The sequence below is a fragment of the Bos indicus x Bos taurus genome, chromosome 7 (assembly GCF_003369695.1).
Source record: "Bos indicus x Bos taurus breed Angus x Brahman F1 hybrid chromosome 7, Bos_hybrid_MaternalHap_v2.0, whole genome shotgun sequence".
Classification (NCBI taxonomy): domain Eukaryota; kingdom Metazoa; phylum Chordata; class Mammalia; order Artiodactyla; family Bovidae; genus Bos; species Bos indicus x Bos taurus.
Genome location: NC_040082.1, coordinates 107,857,550 through 107,878,144, shown reverse-complemented (window position 1 = coordinate 107,878,144; position 20,595 = coordinate 107,857,550). Strand labels below are relative to the sequence as shown.

Genomic DNA, 20,595 nt, shown 5'->3' with positions numbered 1-20,595 from the left:
TCCTTAAGGTCTATAAGCCTCTCACAGATTTAGATACTGAAAGATCTTTTGTAATGAGAAGTGAGCAAGACTAGGAAGAACTGGGAATGGGGAAGTGGAATGTCAGGGCAGTCAATAGGACAGTAGGTCAGGGAAAGCTTCACCCTGAGCCCAGCCAGTTCCCAGGTTACGGCCCGGAAATAGGATACTGAACCAAAGCTGAGCAGATAAGCACCTTGTTCAGAACTGTCAGGCTGGTTTATTTCTCTCAGCAGGTTCTCAACATAAGAGATTTGAAACACCAAATTAACTACAGCTCAAGCACGCAGGATTATCTCAGCTTTCCTCTGGTATAGCAAGAGTTTGAAACACCAAACTAGTTATGGTCCAGTAAGAACTCAAGCAAGCACAACTATTAAAAATGTAACATAACAAACTGTCATGACAGGAGAGAGAACCACAACCCTAGAAAAGTCTAGAGCGCACTTGATTTTTCCTTTATATACGTGCTGACTCCTCCTTTGGTTCAGCTTTATGCAAAATAGGGCTTCTACCTGCCACCAATCAGGGAAAGGAATGCAAATAGCATGTGCCCAAGGCCAATCAGGGAATAGGGTATGTCTTGGGGGGCAGTTTCCTGCCAGAGGTCCTCCCTTCGGTCCTCTACTTCATATTTCTTATTTTTGCTTCTCCCACTTCGCACCCCACCCCCACCCCCACCTCCCCACCCGCATCTTGAGTGTCATCAGAGTCATTTGGCGAAGATGGTTCACTGCAGGGCACAACGATTGAGGGAATCCTACACCACCTACAGGCCAAATAGAGTGTAAGCTTCTAGAACTTTCTTCCCTCAGCCCATAGAGGAGGAAGAGAATGCTGAGGAAAAACAAGAAAGCTGTACAGGGAAATGTAACACACACAATGACGTCCACCTGAACCCAGACATGATGCCCACCCCCATCCAACCCAGACCCACTTGGTTTTCGAGCAACCCTGCGAGCTCCAAAACGCCAGCCTGTGAGGCCAAGTCCTCACATCGCGAAAATAAGGGGCAGGCGCCCATGCAGTATGCCTCCATGGACCAATCAGAGCTTAGCCTGTCCTTACGCCACCCAGCAATTGGCCAATGGGAAGGCTACACCCTCTATAAAAGAGGGCAGACTTCGCACTTACGCACGTTGGCGAGGGACGGAGATTATAATAGCAACTGTCATCTAGGCGACAGACGCAGCAGCGGCATGGCCCGAACGAAGCAGACTGCCCGCAAGTCCACCGGCGGCAAAGCGCCTCGTAAGCAGCTAGCTACCAAAGTTGCTCGAAAGAGCGCTCCAGCCACCGGTGGCATGAAGAAGCCACATCGCTATCGGCCTGGAACTGTAGCACTGCGCGAGATCCGCCGCTTCCAGAAGTCTACTGAACTTCTGATTCGGAAGCTGCCGTTTCAGCGCCTGGTGCGGGAAATTGCGCAGGATTTCAAATCCGATCTGCGCTTTCAGAGTTCCGCCGTGATGGCACTCCAGGAGGCATGTGAGGCGTATCTAGTCGGCCTTTTTGAAGACACCAATCTGTGTGCCATCCATGCTAAGCGTGTCACCATCATGCCTAAGGATATTCAGCTGGCACGGCGAATTCGTGGAGAACGTGCCTAGATTCTTTTGCGTACGTGACTGCTGATCTTTGACCCCAAAGGCTCTTTTCAGAGCCACTAGCTGCTCAAAAAAAGTGCTGTACACAGGCGAGTTAGCTCCTTTTGAGTTTAAGGCCTGATTATTAAGCATCTATACGGCTTCTTACGGTGTGTGTGTGTGTGTGTGTGTGTGTGTGTGTGTGTGTGTGTGTGTTCGTCGCTCAGTCGTGTTCGTCGCTCAGTCGTGTCGTACTCTGCGATGCCAGGCTCCTCTGTCCGTGGAATTCTCCAGGCAAGGGTACTGGAGTGGGTTGCTATTTTTCTCTCCAGAGGATCTTTAGTGACACTCGGATTGAACCCAGGTTTCCTGCAGTGCAGGCAGCTTCCTGACCATCTGAGCTATCAGGGAAGCCTCAGTGAAATCATGGGTTAGTACCAAGTATTACTCTTTAAGGAGAGAGCTTTGTTATGGAAGTTAACAAGTACTTTCACCACCTGATGCAAAGAACTGACTCTAGCAAAGACCTTGGTAACAGGGAAAGATCGAGGGCAGGAGAAGGGGACAACAGCAAATGAGATGGTGGCATGGCGTCACGGAGTCATGAGTTTGAGCAAGCTTGGGGAGTTGGACTGGGAAGCGTAGCGTTCTGCAGACCATGGGGTTGCAAAGAGTCGGACACGACTGAGGAACAGCTGGTAACTTGGCAGCACGTGGTAATGAGTTTTCCATCCCCACTGAGTGAACTTGCTGAGGAAACACAGGGTGGTTAACCATACTTTTAGTAGTGGAGCTCTGTGGAGATGATGGGAGCATGGATTTTAGGGGGAAAAGAATTTTTCATTGGTGATGCTTCGAAGTTTCTCCACTGAGGCTTTATGAAGTTGATTAAAAGCCTGCTAGATTTGCTGGTCGTGCAAACTCCTCTGCATTAAGGGGGTAAGGCATAAAATCCATTCCCTACTATACTTGTTTGGGCTACACTTTTACAATGTGTATGATTGAAATGATGAAGCGTATATGTAGCTATCTACTAGAGCAAGAGTAACAATTGATCCTCAAAGTCAAAGTCCACCCTTGGGTGGCAGAGAGAAATAACCAATGTTGATTTTTTTACTTACTAGATTTCTGGTTTAATTATACAAAATTAAAGGCTATAAATAGATACGAGATAATGTACCTGGGTCCCAAATGCAGGATCTTCTGCTCCCGTGGAGTTGTGGTTGCACCACCCTCCAGGCATGTGTATGAGTTCTTGCTAACCAACCTGGAAACTCCAGTCCTACAGGGATTGTCATGGAAGCCTCATTACACAGGCACGGTTGATTTGAGTCATTGGTTGTCGGTGATTGAACGCAACCTCCAGCTGCTGTCCCCTTCCTGGAGGTGGGCTTGAAGGTTTCAAACCTCTAATCACAACGGTCATTCCTTGTGGACATAATCTGCAGTATGTCACCACCAAAGTCTTGGTGATAAACTTCGAACAGGCCTGGTCTGTGTATCTCGGAAAAGCTTCAATTCCAGATGTTGTTTGCTTCATTCCAGGAACTCTAATTTCAGGTCACCAGGTGACATGCAGATCCAGTCTGGGTTTGCTGCTTTCTATGAATTCAATCTATTCCTTGCAAGATAAATACTTCACAAAGCACAGAAAAGGCAGGTTGCAGACTTAGGGTTATTTAAAAGGAGATAAGTATTTCAAGTTAGCACCAGCTTTGTCTTTCATCTCCCAACTCTTACTTTGGTGCCTGTTGTTTTATTCTGATTTTTTTTTTTTTTTTATCCCATGGCAATAAAAGCTGTGACCAATAATTCTAGGCTGGTGCTAGGGATTACTGAAACAGCAGGACCCTATGGTACTTGCCTGCCACCCCCCGCCCAACCTCATTTCGTTTACTTGCCTTTTGTCTGTGGAAAACTGTAGTCAAATAAGTTTAATTTGAGAAGTAGGAAATGTGGAAACAGGAAAACAATCCAAGGAGACCGAATAATGACAATATAGTGAGTATAGTCAAGAAACTTGAGTTCTTTCTCAAGAGCTACATTCCAGTATCTTGCTTGGGTCCCAAGCAAAATCCCATGGATGGAGGAGCCTGTTAGGCTGCAATCCATGGGGTTGCTAAGAGTCGGACACGACTGAGCGACTTCATTTTCAATTTTCACTTTCATGCTTTGGAGAAGGAAATGGCAGCCCACTCCAGTGTTCTTGCCTGGAGAATCCCAGGGACGGGGGAGCCTGGTGGGCTGCTGTCTATGGGGTCACACAGAGTCGGACACGACTGAAGTGACTTAGCGTAGCATAGCTTAGGTAATATTCTGAGCCATATCCTGTGAGCTGTCATAGAGACTAAAACACTAGGGTGAAAAATCAATTACATGACCAGACTGTACCCATGACATAAGCTGCCACAATTCCAAGAACTGGCCTCAAAGAAATGGGAACAAATGGACCCTGGATCTGAAGATTAACTGTACCTAAAATTACTAAGATGATGCTAGGTAGGTCACCAGTGACCAATTTAAAGATAACTGTCAAAACTGACTGCTATTTCTATATGTAGCTGTCCCCCACTTTTGTCTAAAAAAAGCTCCTGCCTCACTAGTTTCCAGGACATCTGTCTCCCCCAACCCTAGTTGCTGGCATCTGAAATAAAGCAAATTTTCCTTTCCACTAGCCAGGCCTGCTTATTGGCTTTTTAGTAAAGAGCAGCCAGACCCCGCATTTGGTGATACTATAATATTATGATGTCATTGTTCATAAGGACCTGCCTGATCAGGGTCCTGATAAGGATGTAAATGTGCCATGATTTTAAACCAGTTTAAGTTGGGGTTTGCAACCAAGAATTCCAAGAAATGGGACCCTGCCCTTAGGGTGACATATCATGACTAAATCGGTTTACTCTAATAATTCACAACTGCAGAAAATATACCCCACAAGAGACTGACCCAGACTTGCTGTCAGTGTCCAGGAGTCTGGTGGAGGTGTGGGTCGACAGTGGCCTGCTACAGGGTCAGGGGCACTGAGGACAGCAGTGTGTGCCCAAGATATTTGAAGGAGATCAACGTTATCTTCATTACCCCTACCAAGTTTGGTCTCAGGTCAAACAAGAGGGAGGGAAGACAGCCTCACCCATCAACAAAGTTGGATTAGACTTACTGAACATGGCCCTGCCCATCAGAATAAGATCCAGTTTCCTCCAGAGTCCATTTCGGCCATTAGGAAGCTTCCATAAACTTTTTATCTTTATCTGTCAGAGGGCAGACTGCATGAAAACCACAATCACAGGAAACTATTCAAACTGATTACATGGACTACAGCCTTGTCTAACTCAATGAAATTATGAGCCAAGCTATGTAGGGCCACCCAAGATGGACGGGTCATGGTGGAGAGTTCTAACAAAATGTGGTCCATGGGAGAAGGGAATGGCAAACCACTTCAGCATTCTTACCTTGAGAACCCCTTGAACAGTACGAAAAGGCAAAAAGATAGGACACTGAAAGATGAACTCCCCAGGTTGGTAGGTGCCCAATATGCTACTGGAGAAGAGTAGAGAAATAACTCCAGAAAGAATGAAGAGACAGAGCCAAAGTGAAAACAGAGCCCAGTTGTGGATGTGACTGGTGATGGAAGTAAAGTCCAATGCTGTGAAGAACAATACTTCATAGGAGCCTGGAATATTAGGTCCACAAATCAAGGTAAATTGAAAGTGGTCAAAAAGAGATGGCAAGAGTGAATATCAACATTTTAGGAATCCAAAAAATAAAATGGACTGGAATGGGTGAATTTAACTCCAATGACCATTATATCTACTACTGTGGGCAAGAATTCCTTAGAAGAAATGGAGTAGCCCTTATAGTCAACAAAAGAGTTCGAAATGCAGTTCTTGGGTGCAATCTCAAAAATGAGACAATGATCTCAGTTCACTTCCAAGGCAAACCAGTTCACAGTAATCCAATTCTATGCTCCAACCACTAATGCTGAAGAAGCTAAAGTTGAACGGTTCTATGAAGACCTAAAAGACCTTCTAGAACTAACACCCAAAAAAGATGTCCTTTTCATTATAGGGGACTGGAATGCAAAAGTAGGAAGTCAAGAGTTACCTGGAGTAACAGGCAAATTTGGCCTTGGAGTACAAAATGAAGCAGAGCAAAGGCTAACAGAGTTTTGCCAAGAGAATGCCCTGGTCATACCAAACACCTTCTTCCAACAACACAAGAGACAACTCTACATGGACATCACCAGATGGTCAATACTGAACTCAGATTGATTGTATTCTTTGCAGCCAAAGATGGAAAAGCTCTATACAGTCAGCAAAAACAAGACCAGGAGCTGACTGTGGCTCAGATCATGAACTCCTTATTGCAAAATTCAGACTTACATTGAAGTAAGTAGGAGAAACCACTAGACCATTCAGGTATAACCTAAATCAAATCCCTTACAATTATACAGTGAAAGTGACAAATAGATACAAGAATTTGATCTGATAGTGTGCCTGAAGAACTATGGATGGAGATTCATGACATTGTACAAAAGGCAGTGATCAAGACCATCCCCAAGAAAAAGAAATGCAACAAGGTAACATGTTTGTCTGAGGAGGCCTTACAAATAGCAGACAAAAGAAGAGAAGCTAAAGACAAAGGAGAAAAGGAAAGCTATCTCCATCTGAATGCAGAGTTCCAAAGAATAGCAGGGAGAGATAAAGTCTTCCTCAGTGATCAATGCAAAGATAGAGGAAAACAACAGAATGGGAAAGACTAGAGATCGCTTCAAGAAAATTAGAGATACCAAGGGAACATTTCATTTCATGCAAAGATGAGCACAATAAAGGACAGAAATGGTATGAACCTAACTGAAGGAGAAGATATTAAGAAGAGGTGGCAAGAATACACAGAAGAACTGTACAAAAAAGATCTTCACGACCCAGATAACCACGATGATGTGATCACTAACCTAGACCCAGACACCCTGAAAAGCAAAGTCAAGTGGGCCTTAGGAAACATCACTACAAACAAAACTAGTGGAGATGATGAGCTATTTCAAATCCTAAAAGACGATGCTGTGCAAGTGCTGCACTCAATATGCCAGCAAATTTGGAAAACTCAGCAGTGGCCACAGGACTGGAAAAGGTCCGTTTTCATTGCAATCCCAAAGAAAGGCAATGCCAAAGAATGTTCAAACTACCACACAATTGCACTCATCTCAATGCTAGCAAAGTAATGCTCAAAATTCTCCAAGCCAGGCTTTAACAGTACATGAATCATGGACTTCCGGATGTTCAAGCTGGGTTTAGAAAAGGCAGAGGAAACAGAGATTAAATTGCCAACATCTGCTGGATGATCGAAAAAGCAAGAGAGTTACAGAAAAACATCTGTTTCTGCTTTATTGACTATGCCAAAGTCTTTGACTGTATAGATCACAACAAACTGTGGGAAATTCTTAAACAGAAGGGACTACAAGACTACCTTACCTGCCTCCTGAGAAATCTGTATGCAGGTCAAGAAGCAACAGTTACAACTGGATATGGAACAACAGACTGGTTCCAAGTAGGGAAAGGATTATATCAAGGCTGTATTTTGTCACTTGCTTATTTAACTTCTATGCAGAGTACATCATGCAAAATGCAGGGCTGGATGAAACACAAGCTGGAATCAAGATTGCCAGGAGAAATATCTCCTGGCATATTATAATCTCATATACACATATGACACCACCCTTATGGCAGAAAGAAGAAAAGAACTAAAGAGCCTCTCGATGAAAGTGAATGAGAAGAGTGAAAAACTTGGCTTAAAACTCAGTATTCAGAACACTAAGATCATGGCATCCAGTCCCATCACTTCATGGCAAAAGATGGGGAAACAATGGAAACAGTGAGAGACTTTATTTTGGGGGGTTCCCATGGCTGCAGATGGTGATTGCAGCCATGAAATTAAGATGCTTCCTTCTTGGAAAGAAAGCTATGACCAACCTAAACAGCATATTAAAAAGCAGAGACATTATTTTGCCAACAAAGGTCCATCTAGTCAAAGCTATGGTTTTTCCAGTAGTCATGTATGGATGTGAGAGTTGTACCATAAAGAAAGCTGAGCACTGAAGAATTGATGCTTTTGAACTGTGGGGCTGGAGAAGACTCTTGAGTCCCTTGGGCTGCAAGGAGATCCAACCAGTCCATCCTAAAGGAAATCAGTCCTGAATATTCATTGAAAGGACTGATGCTGAAGCTGAAACTCAAATACTTTGGCTACCTGATGCAACGAACTGACTCATTAGAGAAGACCCTGATGCTGGAAAAGATTGAAGGCGAGAGGAGAAAGGGTTGACAGAAGATGAGATAGTTGTATGGCATCACCGATTTGATGCACATGAGTTTGAGCAAGCTCCGGGAGTTGGTGATGAACAGGAAAGCCTGGCGTGCTGCAGTCCATGGGGTCACAAAGAGTCGGACATGACTGAGAGATGGAACTGAACTGAAGAGAAAATAAAGGACGTAATTGCATCTTTGCTTTAGTACAGCAAGCCTTGGTGGCCATTGCCTAGAGGACCTCATTAAAAAAGAGGACAGTGATGGTGCTAAGAGTCCACTCTGACTACAGGCACACCTGAACCTGTTGGCGTATAGCTGAGTACTATTGCACTGTATGTACGTATTACATCTTCTTTATCCATCCCTTTTTTGATGGATATTTATGTTACTGCCATGTGCTGGCTACTGTAAATAGTGCTGCAATGAACATTCGAATTGCATGCATTTTTTTGAATTCTGATTTTCTCTGCATAAATGTGGTAGTTTTATTTTAGTTTTTAAAGGAACCTCCAGATTATTCTCCATAGTAGCTGTATCCCAACAGTGTAAGAGGGTTCCCTTCTCTCTACACTCTCTCCAGCATTTATTGTTTATAGATTTGTTTTTATTATGCGATTCTGACATGTGTTGTTATTCAATCACTAAGTTGTATCTGTCCCTTTATAAGGGTATGGATGGCAGCATGCCAGTCTTCCCTGTCCTTCACTATCTCCTGGCGTTTACTTAAATTCATGTCAATTGAATCAGTGATGCTATCCAACCATCTCATCCTCTGCCACCCTCTTCTCCTTTTGCCTTCAATCTTTCACAGCATCGGGGTCTTTTCTAATGAGTCAACTCTTCAGTCAGGTGGCCAAAGTATTGGAGCTTCAGCATCAGGCCTTCCAATGAATATTCAGGATTGATTTCCTTTAGGATTGACTAGTTTCATTTTCTTGCTGTCTAAGGGACTCTCAAGAGTCTTCTCCAGGACCATAATTCGAAAGCATCAATTCTTCAGCCCTTAGCCTGCCTTGTGGTCCAACTCTCAAATCTGTACATGACTACTAGAAAAACCATAGCTTTGACTATACAGACCTTTGTTGGCAAAGTGATGTCTCTGCTTTCTGATACACTGCCTAGGTTTGTCATGGCTTTCCTTCCAAGGAGCAAGGGTTTTTTTAATTTCATGGCTACAGTCACCATTTGTGGTGATTTTGGAGCCCAAGAAAGGAAAGTCTGTCACTGTTTGCAATTTTTCCCCTTCTATTTTCCACAAAGTGATGGGACAAGATGCTATGATCTTTGTTTTTGAATGCTGAGGTTTGGCTTTTCACTCTCTTCTTTCACTTTCATCAAGAGGCTCTTTAGTTCCTCTTCACTTTCTGCCATCAGAGTGGTTTCATTTGCATATCTGAGGTTGTTGATATTTCTCCCAGCAATTCTGATTCCAGCTTGTGATTCATCTAGGACAGCATAATGTACTCTGCATATAAGTTAAATAAGCAGGGTGACAATATACAGCCTTATTATACTCTTTTCCCAATTTTGAACCAGTTAGTTGTTCCATGTCCAGTTCTAACTGTTACTTCTTTGCCTACATACAGGCTTCTCAGGAGACAAGTAAGATGGTCTGGTATTCCCATCTCATTAAGAATTTTCCTGTGTGTGTGTGTGTGTGTGTGTGTGATCTACACAGTGAGAGGATTTAGCATAGTCAATGAAGGAGAAGTAGATGATTTTCTGGAACTCCATTGCTTTCTGTATGATCCAATAAATATTGGCAGTTTTATCTCTGATTCCTCTCCCTCTTCAAAACCCAGCTTGTACATCTGGAACTTCTTGGTTCAAGTACTGCTGAACCTTAGCTTGAAGGATTTTGAGCATAACCTTGCTAGCATGTGAAATGAGCACAATTTCATGGTAGTTTGAACATTCTTTGGCATTGCCCATCTTTGGGATTGGAATGAAAACTAACCTTTTCCAGTCCTGTGGCAACTGCTGAGTTTTCCAAATTTGCTGACATATGGTTTGTAGCAGTTTAAAAGCATCTATCTTTTAGGATTTTAAATAGCTGAGCTGGAATTCCATCACCTTCACTAGCTTTGTTCATAGTAATTCTTCCTAAGGCCCACTTGACTTCACAGTCTAGAATGTCTGGCTCTATGTGAGTGACCCCACCATCATGGTTATTAAGAATTTTTATATATAGATCTGTGTATTCTCACCACCTCTTAATATTTTCTGCTTCTGTTAGGTACTTAAAATTTCTGTCCTTTATTGTGTTCATCCTTGCTTGAAATATCCCCTTGATATCTCCAATTTTCTTGAAGAGATTTCTAGTCTTCCCATTCTATTGTTTTTCTCTATTTCTTTGCATTGTTTACTTAAGAAGGCTTTCTTATCTTTCCTTGCTGTTCTCTGGAATTCTGTATTCAGTGGGGTGTATCCTTCCCTTTCTCCTTTGCCTTTCACTTCTTTTCTCAGTTATCTGTAAAGCCTCCTGAGACAAGCGTTTTGCGTTCTTGCAGTTCTTTTTCTTTGGGAAGGTTTTGGTCAATGCCTACTGCACAGTGTTACGAACCTCCATCCATATATCTTCAGGCACTCTGTCTACCAGGCATAATCCTATGAATCTATTTGTCACTTGCACTGCATAATTGTAAGGGATTTTATTCAGGTCATACCTGAATGGCCTAGTAGTTCCCCTGCTTTCTTCAATTTAAGCCTCATCTTTGCAATAAGGAGCTCATGGTGTGAGCCACAGTAATGTCCAGGCCTTGTTTTTGCTAACTGCATAGAGCTTCTCCATCACTGGCTGCAAAGAATATAATCAGCCTGATTTCGGTATCGATACCTCAAGCAATTTTTTAATAAATTTATTTATTTTGGCTGCATTGGTTCTTCATGGCTGCACAGGCTTTTCTCGAATTTGTGGCCAGAGGGGGGTACTCTCTAGTTGCTTCTCATTTCACTTTTCTCTTGCGGCAGAGCACAGGCTTAAGGGCATGTGGGCTTCAGTTGTTGCAGCTCCCAGGATGTAGAGCACAGGCTCAGTAGTGTGGTGCAGAGGCTTAGCTGCATGTGGGATCCTCCCGGAACAGGGATTGAACTCATGCCTCATGCATTGGCAGGCAGATTCTTTGCCACTAAAGCCACCAAGGAAGCCCCTCATGGAGTTTTAATTTGCATTTCTCTAATAATGAGAGATGTTGAACATCTTTTCCTGTGTCTGTTATCCATCTATGCCTTCTTTGGAGAAATGTTTGTTTAGTTCTTCCTCCTCATTTTTAAATTCTTTTTTTTTTCCCCCCGATACTGAAATGCATGAGCTGCTTGTATGTTTTGGAGATTAATGCTTTGTCAGTTGCTTCATCTGCAATTTTTTCTCCCATTTGAGAGTTGTGTTTTCATCTTCTTCATGGTTTCCTTTGCTATGTAAAAGCTTATGTTTAATTATATCACAATTGCTTATTTTCATTACTCTAGGAAGTGGGTCAAAAAAGATATTGCTGTAATTTATGTCAAAGAATGTTCTATGTTTTCCTTTAAAAGTTTTAGAGTGTCTGGCCTTATATTTATGTCTTTAATCCATTTTGAGTTTATTTTCATGTATGGTAGAAGGAAGTGTTCTAATTTCATTTACATGTAGCTGTCTAGTTTTCCCAGCACCACTTATTGAAGAGGCTGTCTTCTCTCCATTGTATATTCTCATCTAATGATCATAGCCTAGGTGATAACAGTGCATAGATGCACAGACCAGGTGACACAGGTGTCTGGATTTATCTCCAGGCTTTCTATCCCGTTCCATTGATTTATATTTCTATTTTTGTGCCCATGTCCTACTGTCTTGATTACTGTAGCTTTGTTTTATAGTCTGAAGTCCGGGAGCCTGATTTCCTCTAGCTCAGTTTTTCTTTCTCAAAATCGCTTTTCCTATTCAGGGTCTTTTCTGTTTCCATATAAGTTGTACAGATTTGTTGTTGTTGTTGTTCTAATTATCTGGAAAATGCCACTGATAGTTTGATAGAGATTGCACTGAATGTGTAGATTGCCTTGGGCAGTATAGTCATTTTCACAACATTGATTCTTTCATTCCAAGAACATGGAACGTATCTCCATGTGTTTGTGTCATCTCTGATGTATTTCATCAGTATTTTATAGTTTTCTGAGTACAGGCCTTTTGCCTCTTTAGGTAGGTTTATTCCCAGGCATTTGATTCATTTGGTTGCAATGGTAATTGGAATTTTTTTCCTTAATTTTTCCTTCTGGTCTTTCATTGTTAGTGTAAGAATGGCATCCCCCATGGCTCAGTAGATAAAGAATCTGCCTCCCAATGCAGGAGACGCAGGTTTGAACCCTGGGTCAGGAAGATTCTCTGGAAGAGGAAATGGCAACCCACTTCCGTATGTTGTTGTTGTTCAGTAATGTCCAACTCTTTTTTGCCACCCCATGGACTGCAGCACGCCAGGCTTCCCTATCTTTCACTATCTCAAACTCATGTCCATTGAGTCGATGATGCATCCGACCATCTCATCCTCTATCTTCCCCTTCTCCTCCTGCCCTCAATCTTTCCCAGCATCTGGGTCTTTTCCAGTGAGTCAGCTCTTTGTATCAGCTGGCCAAAGGATTGAAGCTTCAGCTTCAGCATCAGTCTTTCCAATGAATATTCAGTGTTGATTTCCTTTACGATTGACTGGTTTGATCTCCTTGCTGTCCAAGGGACTCTCAAGAGTCTTTAGCACAACAGTTAGAAAACATCAATTCTAAAGTGCTCAGCCTTCTTTATGGTCCAACTATTACCTCCATACAAGACTACTGGAAAAACCATAGATTGGACTAGACAGATTTTATTGGCAAAGTGATGATTCTGCTTTTTAGTATGCTGTCTAGGTTAGTCATAGCTTTTCTTCCAAAGAGTAAGTGTATTTTAATTTTGTGGCTGCAATCACCATTCACAGTGATTTTGGAGCCCAAGAAAGTAAAATCTGTCATTATTTCCATTTTTCCCCACCTATTTGCCCTGAAGTGGTAGGACCAGATACCATGACCTTAGTTTTCTGAATGTTGAATTTTAAGTTAGTTTTTTCACTCTCCTCTTTCATTTTCAAGAGGCTCTTTAGTTCCTCTTTGCTTTCTGCCATTAAGTTGGTGTCATCTGTATGTTTGAGGTTATTGATATTTCTCCTGGCTATTTTGATTCCAGCTTGTGCTTCATTCAGCCTGGCATTTTGCATGATGTACTCTGCATAGAAGTTAAATAAGCAGTGTGACAATATACAGTCTTGATGTACTCCTTTCCCAATTTGAAACCAGTTTGTTGTTCCATGTCCAGTTCTAACTGTTGCTTCTTGACCTGCATACAGGTTTCTCAGGAGGCAGGTAAGGTGGTCTGGTATTCCCATCTCTGTAAGAATTTTCCACAGTTTGTTGTCATCCAGACAGTCAAAGGCTTTAGCATCATCAATGAAGCAGAAGTAGATGTTTTTCTGAAATTCCCTTGCTTTTTCTATGATCCAACAGATGTTGCTAATCTGATCTCTGGCTCCTCTGCCTTTTCTAAATCAAACTTGTACATCTGGAATTTATCGGCTCACGTACTGTTGAAGTCTAACTTGAAGGATTTTGAACATTACCTTGTTAGCATGTAAAATGAATGCAATTGTGCAGTAAGTTGAACATTCTTTGTCACTGCCATTCTTTGGGATTGGAATAAAAACTGACCTTTTCCAGTCCTGTGACTACTGCTGAGTTTTCCATATTTGCTGGTATATTGAGTGCAGCACTTTAATAGAATCAAATTTTAGGATTTGAAATAGCTCAGCTGGGATTCCATCACCTCCACTAGCTTTGTTTGTAGTAATGCTTCCTAAGGCCCACCTGACTTCACACTCAGGATGTCTGGCTCTAGGTGAGTGCCTAAACCATTGTGGTTGTCCTGGTCATTAAGACCTTTTGTGTATAGTTCTTCTGTATAGTCTTGCCACCTCTTCTTAATCCCTTCTGTTTCTATTAGGTCCATACCATTTCTTTCTTTTGTTGTGCCCATCTTTGCATTAAATGTTCCCTTGGTATCTCTAATTTTCTTGAAGTGATCTCTAGTCTTTCCCATTCTAATGTTTTTCTCTGTTTATTTGCATTGTTTACTTAAGGCTTTCTTATCTTTCCTTGCTATTCTTTGGAACTCTGCATTCAGATGAATATATCTTTCCTTTTCTCATTTGCTTTGCACTTCTTTTCTCAGCTATTTGTAAGGCCTTCTCAGACAACCATTTTGACTTTTTGCATTTCTACTTCTTGGGGATAGTTTTGATCACCACCTCCTGCACCATTTTACGAACTTCTGGCCATTGTTCTTCAAGTGCTCTGTCTACCAGGCCTAATTCCTTGAATCTATTTGTCACTTCCACTGTATAATCATAAGGGATTTTATGTAGGTCATACCTGAATGGCCTAGTGGCTTTTCCCTACTTTTTTAAGTCTGAATTTTGTGATAAGTTCCAAAAAAAAAAACCCATGTCCAGGAACAAAGGAGAAGCTGCAACAAGACCATAGGAGGGGCACAACCACATTTAAAATCAAACCTCATACCTACCAGAGATTTTTGGAGGGCACAAGTAAAACCTTGCGGGCACCAGGACCCAGTGAAAGGAGCAGTGACCCCATAGGAGACTGAGCCAGACCCGCCTGTGAGTGTTTGATGATGTCCTGGGGAGGCGTGCGCCAGCAGTGGCCTGCGATGGGGACGGGGCAGCAGCAGCCTGGGAGCACGGTGTGTGGTGCAAGCCCTCTTAAAGGGGACTGCATTAGCCCCACTCTAGAGCTACCAGGTGGGTGATCTACAAACTGGGGAACGATTATACCAAAGAAGTTCTCCCACTGTTGCAAAACTTCTAGGCCCCACAACAGACTTCTGGTTTAACCTGGGAATCTGGTGAAGGGACTAAAAATCCCAAGGGAATCTGACTTTGAAAGTTAGCAGGATTTGATTACAGAACTTCCACAAGACTGGGGACAAAGAGACTCTTCTGGGGCACAATAAAGCCTTGTACACATCAGGGCCCAGGAGAAAGGAGCAGTGACCCTGCAAGAGACGGAGCCAGACTTGCCTGTGAGTGTTTTGGAGTCTGGTGGAGGCATGAGTCAAAAGTGGCCTGCCACAGGGTCAGGGCACTGATGGCAGCAGTCCTGGGGGTGCAGCATGCTGGCATAAGTCCTTTTGTTCAAGGTCAAAATTACCACCATACCCCTACCACAGTTTGGCCTCAGGCCACCCCCTCCACCACCCACACCCCCCCATCAGTAGAAAATTGGACTAAAAATTTAATGAGCACAGCCCTGCCCACCAGAGCAAGACCCAGTTTTCCTCACAGCCAGTCCCTCCCGTCAGGAAGCTTCCACAAGCCTCTTATAAGTTTACCCTTCATCAGAGAGCAGACAGAATGAAAACCACAATCACAGAAAACTAACCAAAATGATCACATGGATCACAGATTTCTGTAACTCAATGAAACTATAAGCCATGCCATGTGGGGCCATCCAAGACAGATGGATCATGGTGGAGAGTTCTGACAAAGCATGGTCCACTGGAGAAGGGAATGGCAAACCACTTCAGCATTCTTGCCTTGAGAACCCCATGAACAGTATGAAGAGGCAAAAAGATAGGACACTGAAAGATGAACCCAACCCCCTAGGTTGGTAGGTGTCCAATATGCTACTGGAGAAGAGCAGAGAAAGCTCCAGAAGGAATGAAGAGGCTGAGCCAAAGTGGAAATGATGCCCAGTTGTAGACGTGTCTTGTGGTGAAAGTTAAGTCTGATGCCGTAAAGAACAATACTACATAGGAACCTGGAATTAAGGTCCATGAATCAAGGTTAATTGGAAGCAGTCAAACAGATGGCAAGAGTGAACATCAACATTTTAGGAATCAGTGAACTAAAATGGACCGGAATGGGCAAATTTAACTCAGATGACCATTATATCTACTACTGTGGGCAAGAATCCCTTAGAAGAAATGGAATAGCCCTCATAGTCAACAAAAGAGTCTGAAATGCAGTGCAATCTCAAAAACGACAGAATGACCTTGATTCATTTCCAAGGGAAACCATTCAATGTCATAGTCATATGTAGTATTATGTACATATGTAGTAATATGTAGCATAGTAATCCAAGTCTATGCCCCAACCACTAATGCTGAAGTTGAACAGTTTTATGAAGACCTACCAGACCTTCTAGAACAAACACCTAAAAAGATGTCCTTTTTTTGCATAGGAATGCAAAAATAGGAAGTGAAGAGATACCTGGAGTAACAGGCGAGTTTGGCCTTGGAGTACAAATGAAGCAGGGCAAAGGCTAACAGAGTTTTGCCGAGAAGGCACTGGTCATAGCAAACACTCCAGTATTCTAGTCTAAAATCCCATAGACAGAGGAGCTTGGTGTGCTATAGTCCAAAGTGTCATGAAGACTACAAGAGACATCTGTGCATTAATTCCAAACAAACAAAAATCCAGGACCAGATGTGCATTAATTCTGTATCCTGTAATTTTACCAAATTCATTGATTAGCTCTAGTAGTTTTCTTAGAGCTTCCATGCTGGCTCAGATGGTAAAGAATCCACCTCCAATGAGGGAGACCTGAGTTTGATTCTTGGATTGGGAAGATCCCCTGGAGGAGGTCATGGCAACCCACTCCAGTATTCTTGCCTGGAGAATCCTCATGGACAGAGGAACCTTGTAGGCTGCAGTCCATGGGGTCACAAAGAGTTGGACACAACTGACTGACTAAGCACAGCAGTTTTCTGGTGGCATCTTTAGGATTTTCTGTGTATAGTATCACGTCATCTGCAAACAGTGACAATTTTACTCCTTTTCCATTTTAGATTCCTTTTATTTCATTTTCTTCTCTGATTGCTGTGGCTAGGACTTCCAAAACTGTTAATATGTTGGATAATAGTGGTGAAAATGGACATCCTTGTCTTTTTCCTGATCTAGGGGGAAATGCTTTCAGTTTTTCACCATTAAGAATGATGTTTGCTGTGGGTTTATCAAATATGGCTTTTACTCTGTTGAGATAGATTCCCTCTATACCCATTTTCTAGAGAGTTTTCATCACAAATGGGTATAGAATTTTGTCAAAAACTTTTTCTGCATCTATTGAGATGATCATATTTTTACTCTTCAGTGTTAATTTGGTGTATCATGTTGATTGATTTGCATATGTTGAACAATTCTTGCATCCCTGGGGAAAATCTCACTTGATTGTGGTGTATGATCCTTTTAATGCGTTGTTAGATTTATTTGCTTGTATTTTGTTGAGAATTTTTATGGCTGTCAGGAAGCATTTAACAGGAGGCTTCCTGTGTGCTGTTTTGGATCTGTCAGGAATTTATGTTCCTTATTAATTCCTGAATACTCAGGAATAAGAGGAGAGGCAAGCCTCTCCCGGGACTGAGGAATCCAGGCATTTCCTTCATTAGTGTTTCTATACGGTGATAAGCACCCTCTTCCTTGTGAACCATATGGTAAAAGTGATTGTTTACAACTCTCTCTCTCTTTAATATGGATCGCCTATGTTTTGTAAGTCTGGAATTTTAATCTTTATCTTTGCTGAGAATAACTACCTTGTAAGACAGTATATATGCCCACACCATGTTCATTAAAACACCTTTGCTCCATCAGAGCTCTGGTCTCCGTGTCTGTCTTTCTCTTTCTTTCTCTCTCTCTCAGGCTATTTCTTTGGAGCGCAGAGGCTCTCTGAGTTCACTTTCCTGCCCAGGCTTCTAAGACCCTCTTGAGAAGGCGCTCTGCGCCTTCACCCCATCGAGAGGGCGCCTGAGGCCTCCATGAACAGAGCAAGCCCCGTGCCAGGGACTTTATTGGCTTTTTGTGTAAACCAAGGAATATCAGCCTCTTTCTCTCCTTTACTTTCTTACCGTCGACTCCGGACCATCAGGCTCTGGTCCATTAAGGGACCTCAACATATGGCTATGTTCATCAGTGATATTGGTCTATAATTTTCTTGTTTTCTTTTTTGATATATTTGTCTGGTTTTGGCATTAGGATGATAGCAACCTCACAGAATGAATTTGGGAGTGTTCCTGCCTCTGCATTTTTTGGGGAAGTGTTTGAGAAGGAGAGATGTTAGTTCTTCTCTAAATGTTTGATAGAATTCGCCTGTGAAGCTATCTGGTCCTGGACTTTTGTTTGTTTGAAAGTTTTTAAATCACAGTTTCAATTTTATTACTTGTGATTGGTCTGTTCATGATTTCTATTTCTTTCTGGTTCGGTCTTAGAATGTTGTACTTTTCTAAGAATTTGTCCATTTCTTACAGGTTGTCCATTTTATTGGCAACTATAGTTGCTTGTAAGAAATTTCATTCTTTTACAGAGCTGAGTAGATGCAACCCATTCGATACTTCAGATACATTTTGCAAGGGATAGTTAGGCTCATTTCCTCCAAGGAAGTTGGGAAATGGGCATTATATTCATTGATGATTATTAAGAGGGTCCAAATATGCCACCCCAAACTATGCCACTTTGGCATATGGATTATTTTGAGCTGATGCCAACTGAGAATCAATAGATGTAGAAATATACCTTCTCAGAGCTTCCCTTATCTAACTAAAAGCAGACACTTCTGAGAAATTAGGACTGCCAGAAAGCCCCTTCCTGAGGGAATTTTATGGGCATGAAGAAGATGGAAAGTTAGCACCCTGATAAGTAACAAACAAACCTTATTAAATGACATTTACCTGCCATACATTTGTTACTCATCTTCCCACAATATAATACCTTTTGGTAAAATGATATATAAGCTTCTGAGTCAAACCATTTCTTGGATTTTCACTTTTTGCTATAAGTCTCCACAAGCATGTAAAAATATTAACATCAATACAATTTGAATGCCTTTTCCCCTGTTAATCTGTCTTTTGTCATGTTAATTTGCAGGCCTCAGATACTGAATCTAAGAGGGGAGAGGAAAAGTTTTTTCCTTCCCTACAATTATGTTTCAGAGATGAGTTCCAGGTGCTTGGGGAAACATTCCTGAGATATGAGACTAGAAAGTTTAGCCACTAAAAAGATTTACATAGATGTGAAAAGGGCAGAGAAAGAAATTACGAAAGAAAAAGAAGGGGGGACATGTCCCCTTAATTTCCACAGAGAGAATTAAGTTGTTTATTTTTAATTTGTATTTTCTTTTGTACATCAGGTTGTACAAAACCTGTTGCCCTCATACCAGCATGATGTGGGATATGTAAGAAGTATTTGTAAAAATATTGTATCAGCCCAAGACATTCATTATTAATGTCCTATTTGTTTGCCTCAGGTTACTGGGCAGAAAAATATATCACCTTCATGATAAAATAATTGGAAACAATCTAAAAGCTTCAAAGGGGAAAATGTGAAGTCATTAAGAAGAATCAGATAGTTCTTACATGTCCTGGTAACTTGGTAGGTTTAACTAAAGGCAAGTTGTAGAACAGTATGCATAATATGGCATCATTTAGATAAAAATAATACACCCTTGAATATGCACCTTTTAAAGAATATACAAGAAATTCAATCTCAAAAATGGAAACTTGGAACTGAGAAAACCTTCAGTTGAGAGAGACTCAAAATTTCACTATCAGCCTTTTGGAGTTAAGTTTTTTACCATTTCCATGGTTTCTGAAAATAAAATTAAAAAAATATATAAGTAACAGCAGCCACGTAAATTCTGAAACATGTCTTATGTCTACTATTACAAGGTAAGTATGACTGGAAATGACTGAACTCTTTCCCAGAATAAAACCGATCCAGGTACATGTTTAAACAAAAGGCCAATGTCTGCTTTTCCAGATAGATGTTCTTTCTTTTCCTGTCTTATGTTTATCGGACAACACCATGAATTTGCTTAAAATAAAAGTCAACTTTCCTCTTACTGTCACCAGTGGTCACTCAGCCAACAGGTCTTTCTGAGTTCTCACAGATGATTTCTCCTCCATGGCACCTTTATAAGACTTGTGCCTCAAGAGGTCACAGAATAGCAGGTATGATTTATACCATGAGGCCCTCCTTTAACCAAGGAGCGGCCAAAATCTGAGGTTCTCCTGCTCACCACGTGACGTGCCACCCAGGGTCAAGACCAGCAACTTCCTTTTTAGTTCAAAGAGACTCTATAGAACCATCTGCAAAACTCCTATTGACATAAAATTGCCATAGTGAAGTGAGTGAAAATCGTTCAGTCATGTCTGACTCTTTGTGACCCCATGAACTATACAGTCCATGGAATTCTCCAGGCCAGAATACTGGAGTGGGTAGCCTTTCCCTTCTCCAGGGGATCTTCCCAACACAGGGATAGAACACAGGGCTCCTGCATTGCAGGCAGATTCTTTACCAGCTGAGCCACCAGGGAAGCCCAAGAATACTGGAGTGGGTACCCTATCCCCTCAGCAGATCTTTCTGACCCAGGGACCAAATCGGGGTCTCCTGCATTGCAGGTGGATTCTTCACCAGCTGAGCTACCAGTTAGTTAGTTAGTTCAGTTGCTCAGTTGTGTCTGATTCTTTGCGACCCCATGAATCGAAGCATGCCAGGCCTCTCTGTTCATCACCAACTCCCGGAGTTCACTCAAACTCATGTGCATTGAGTCAGTGATACCATCCAGACGTCTCATCCTCTGTCATCCCCTTCTCCTCCTGCCCACAATCCCTCCCAGCATCAGGGTCTTTT

General features: G+C 42.1%; 1 protein-coding gene across 1 annotated transcript; it reads left to right on the top strand.

Moving 5' to 3' along the window:
• Positions 1-1,217: 1,217 nt before the first annotated feature.
• LOC113896535 (histone H3.1) lies at positions 1,218-1,628 on the top strand. Its single transcript, XM_027548784.1, has one exon. The coding sequence runs from the start codon at positions 1,218-1,220 to the stop codon at positions 1,626-1,628; it is 411 nt and encodes a 136-aa protein (XP_027404585.1).
• Positions 1,629-20,595: the final 18,967 nt, after the last annotated feature.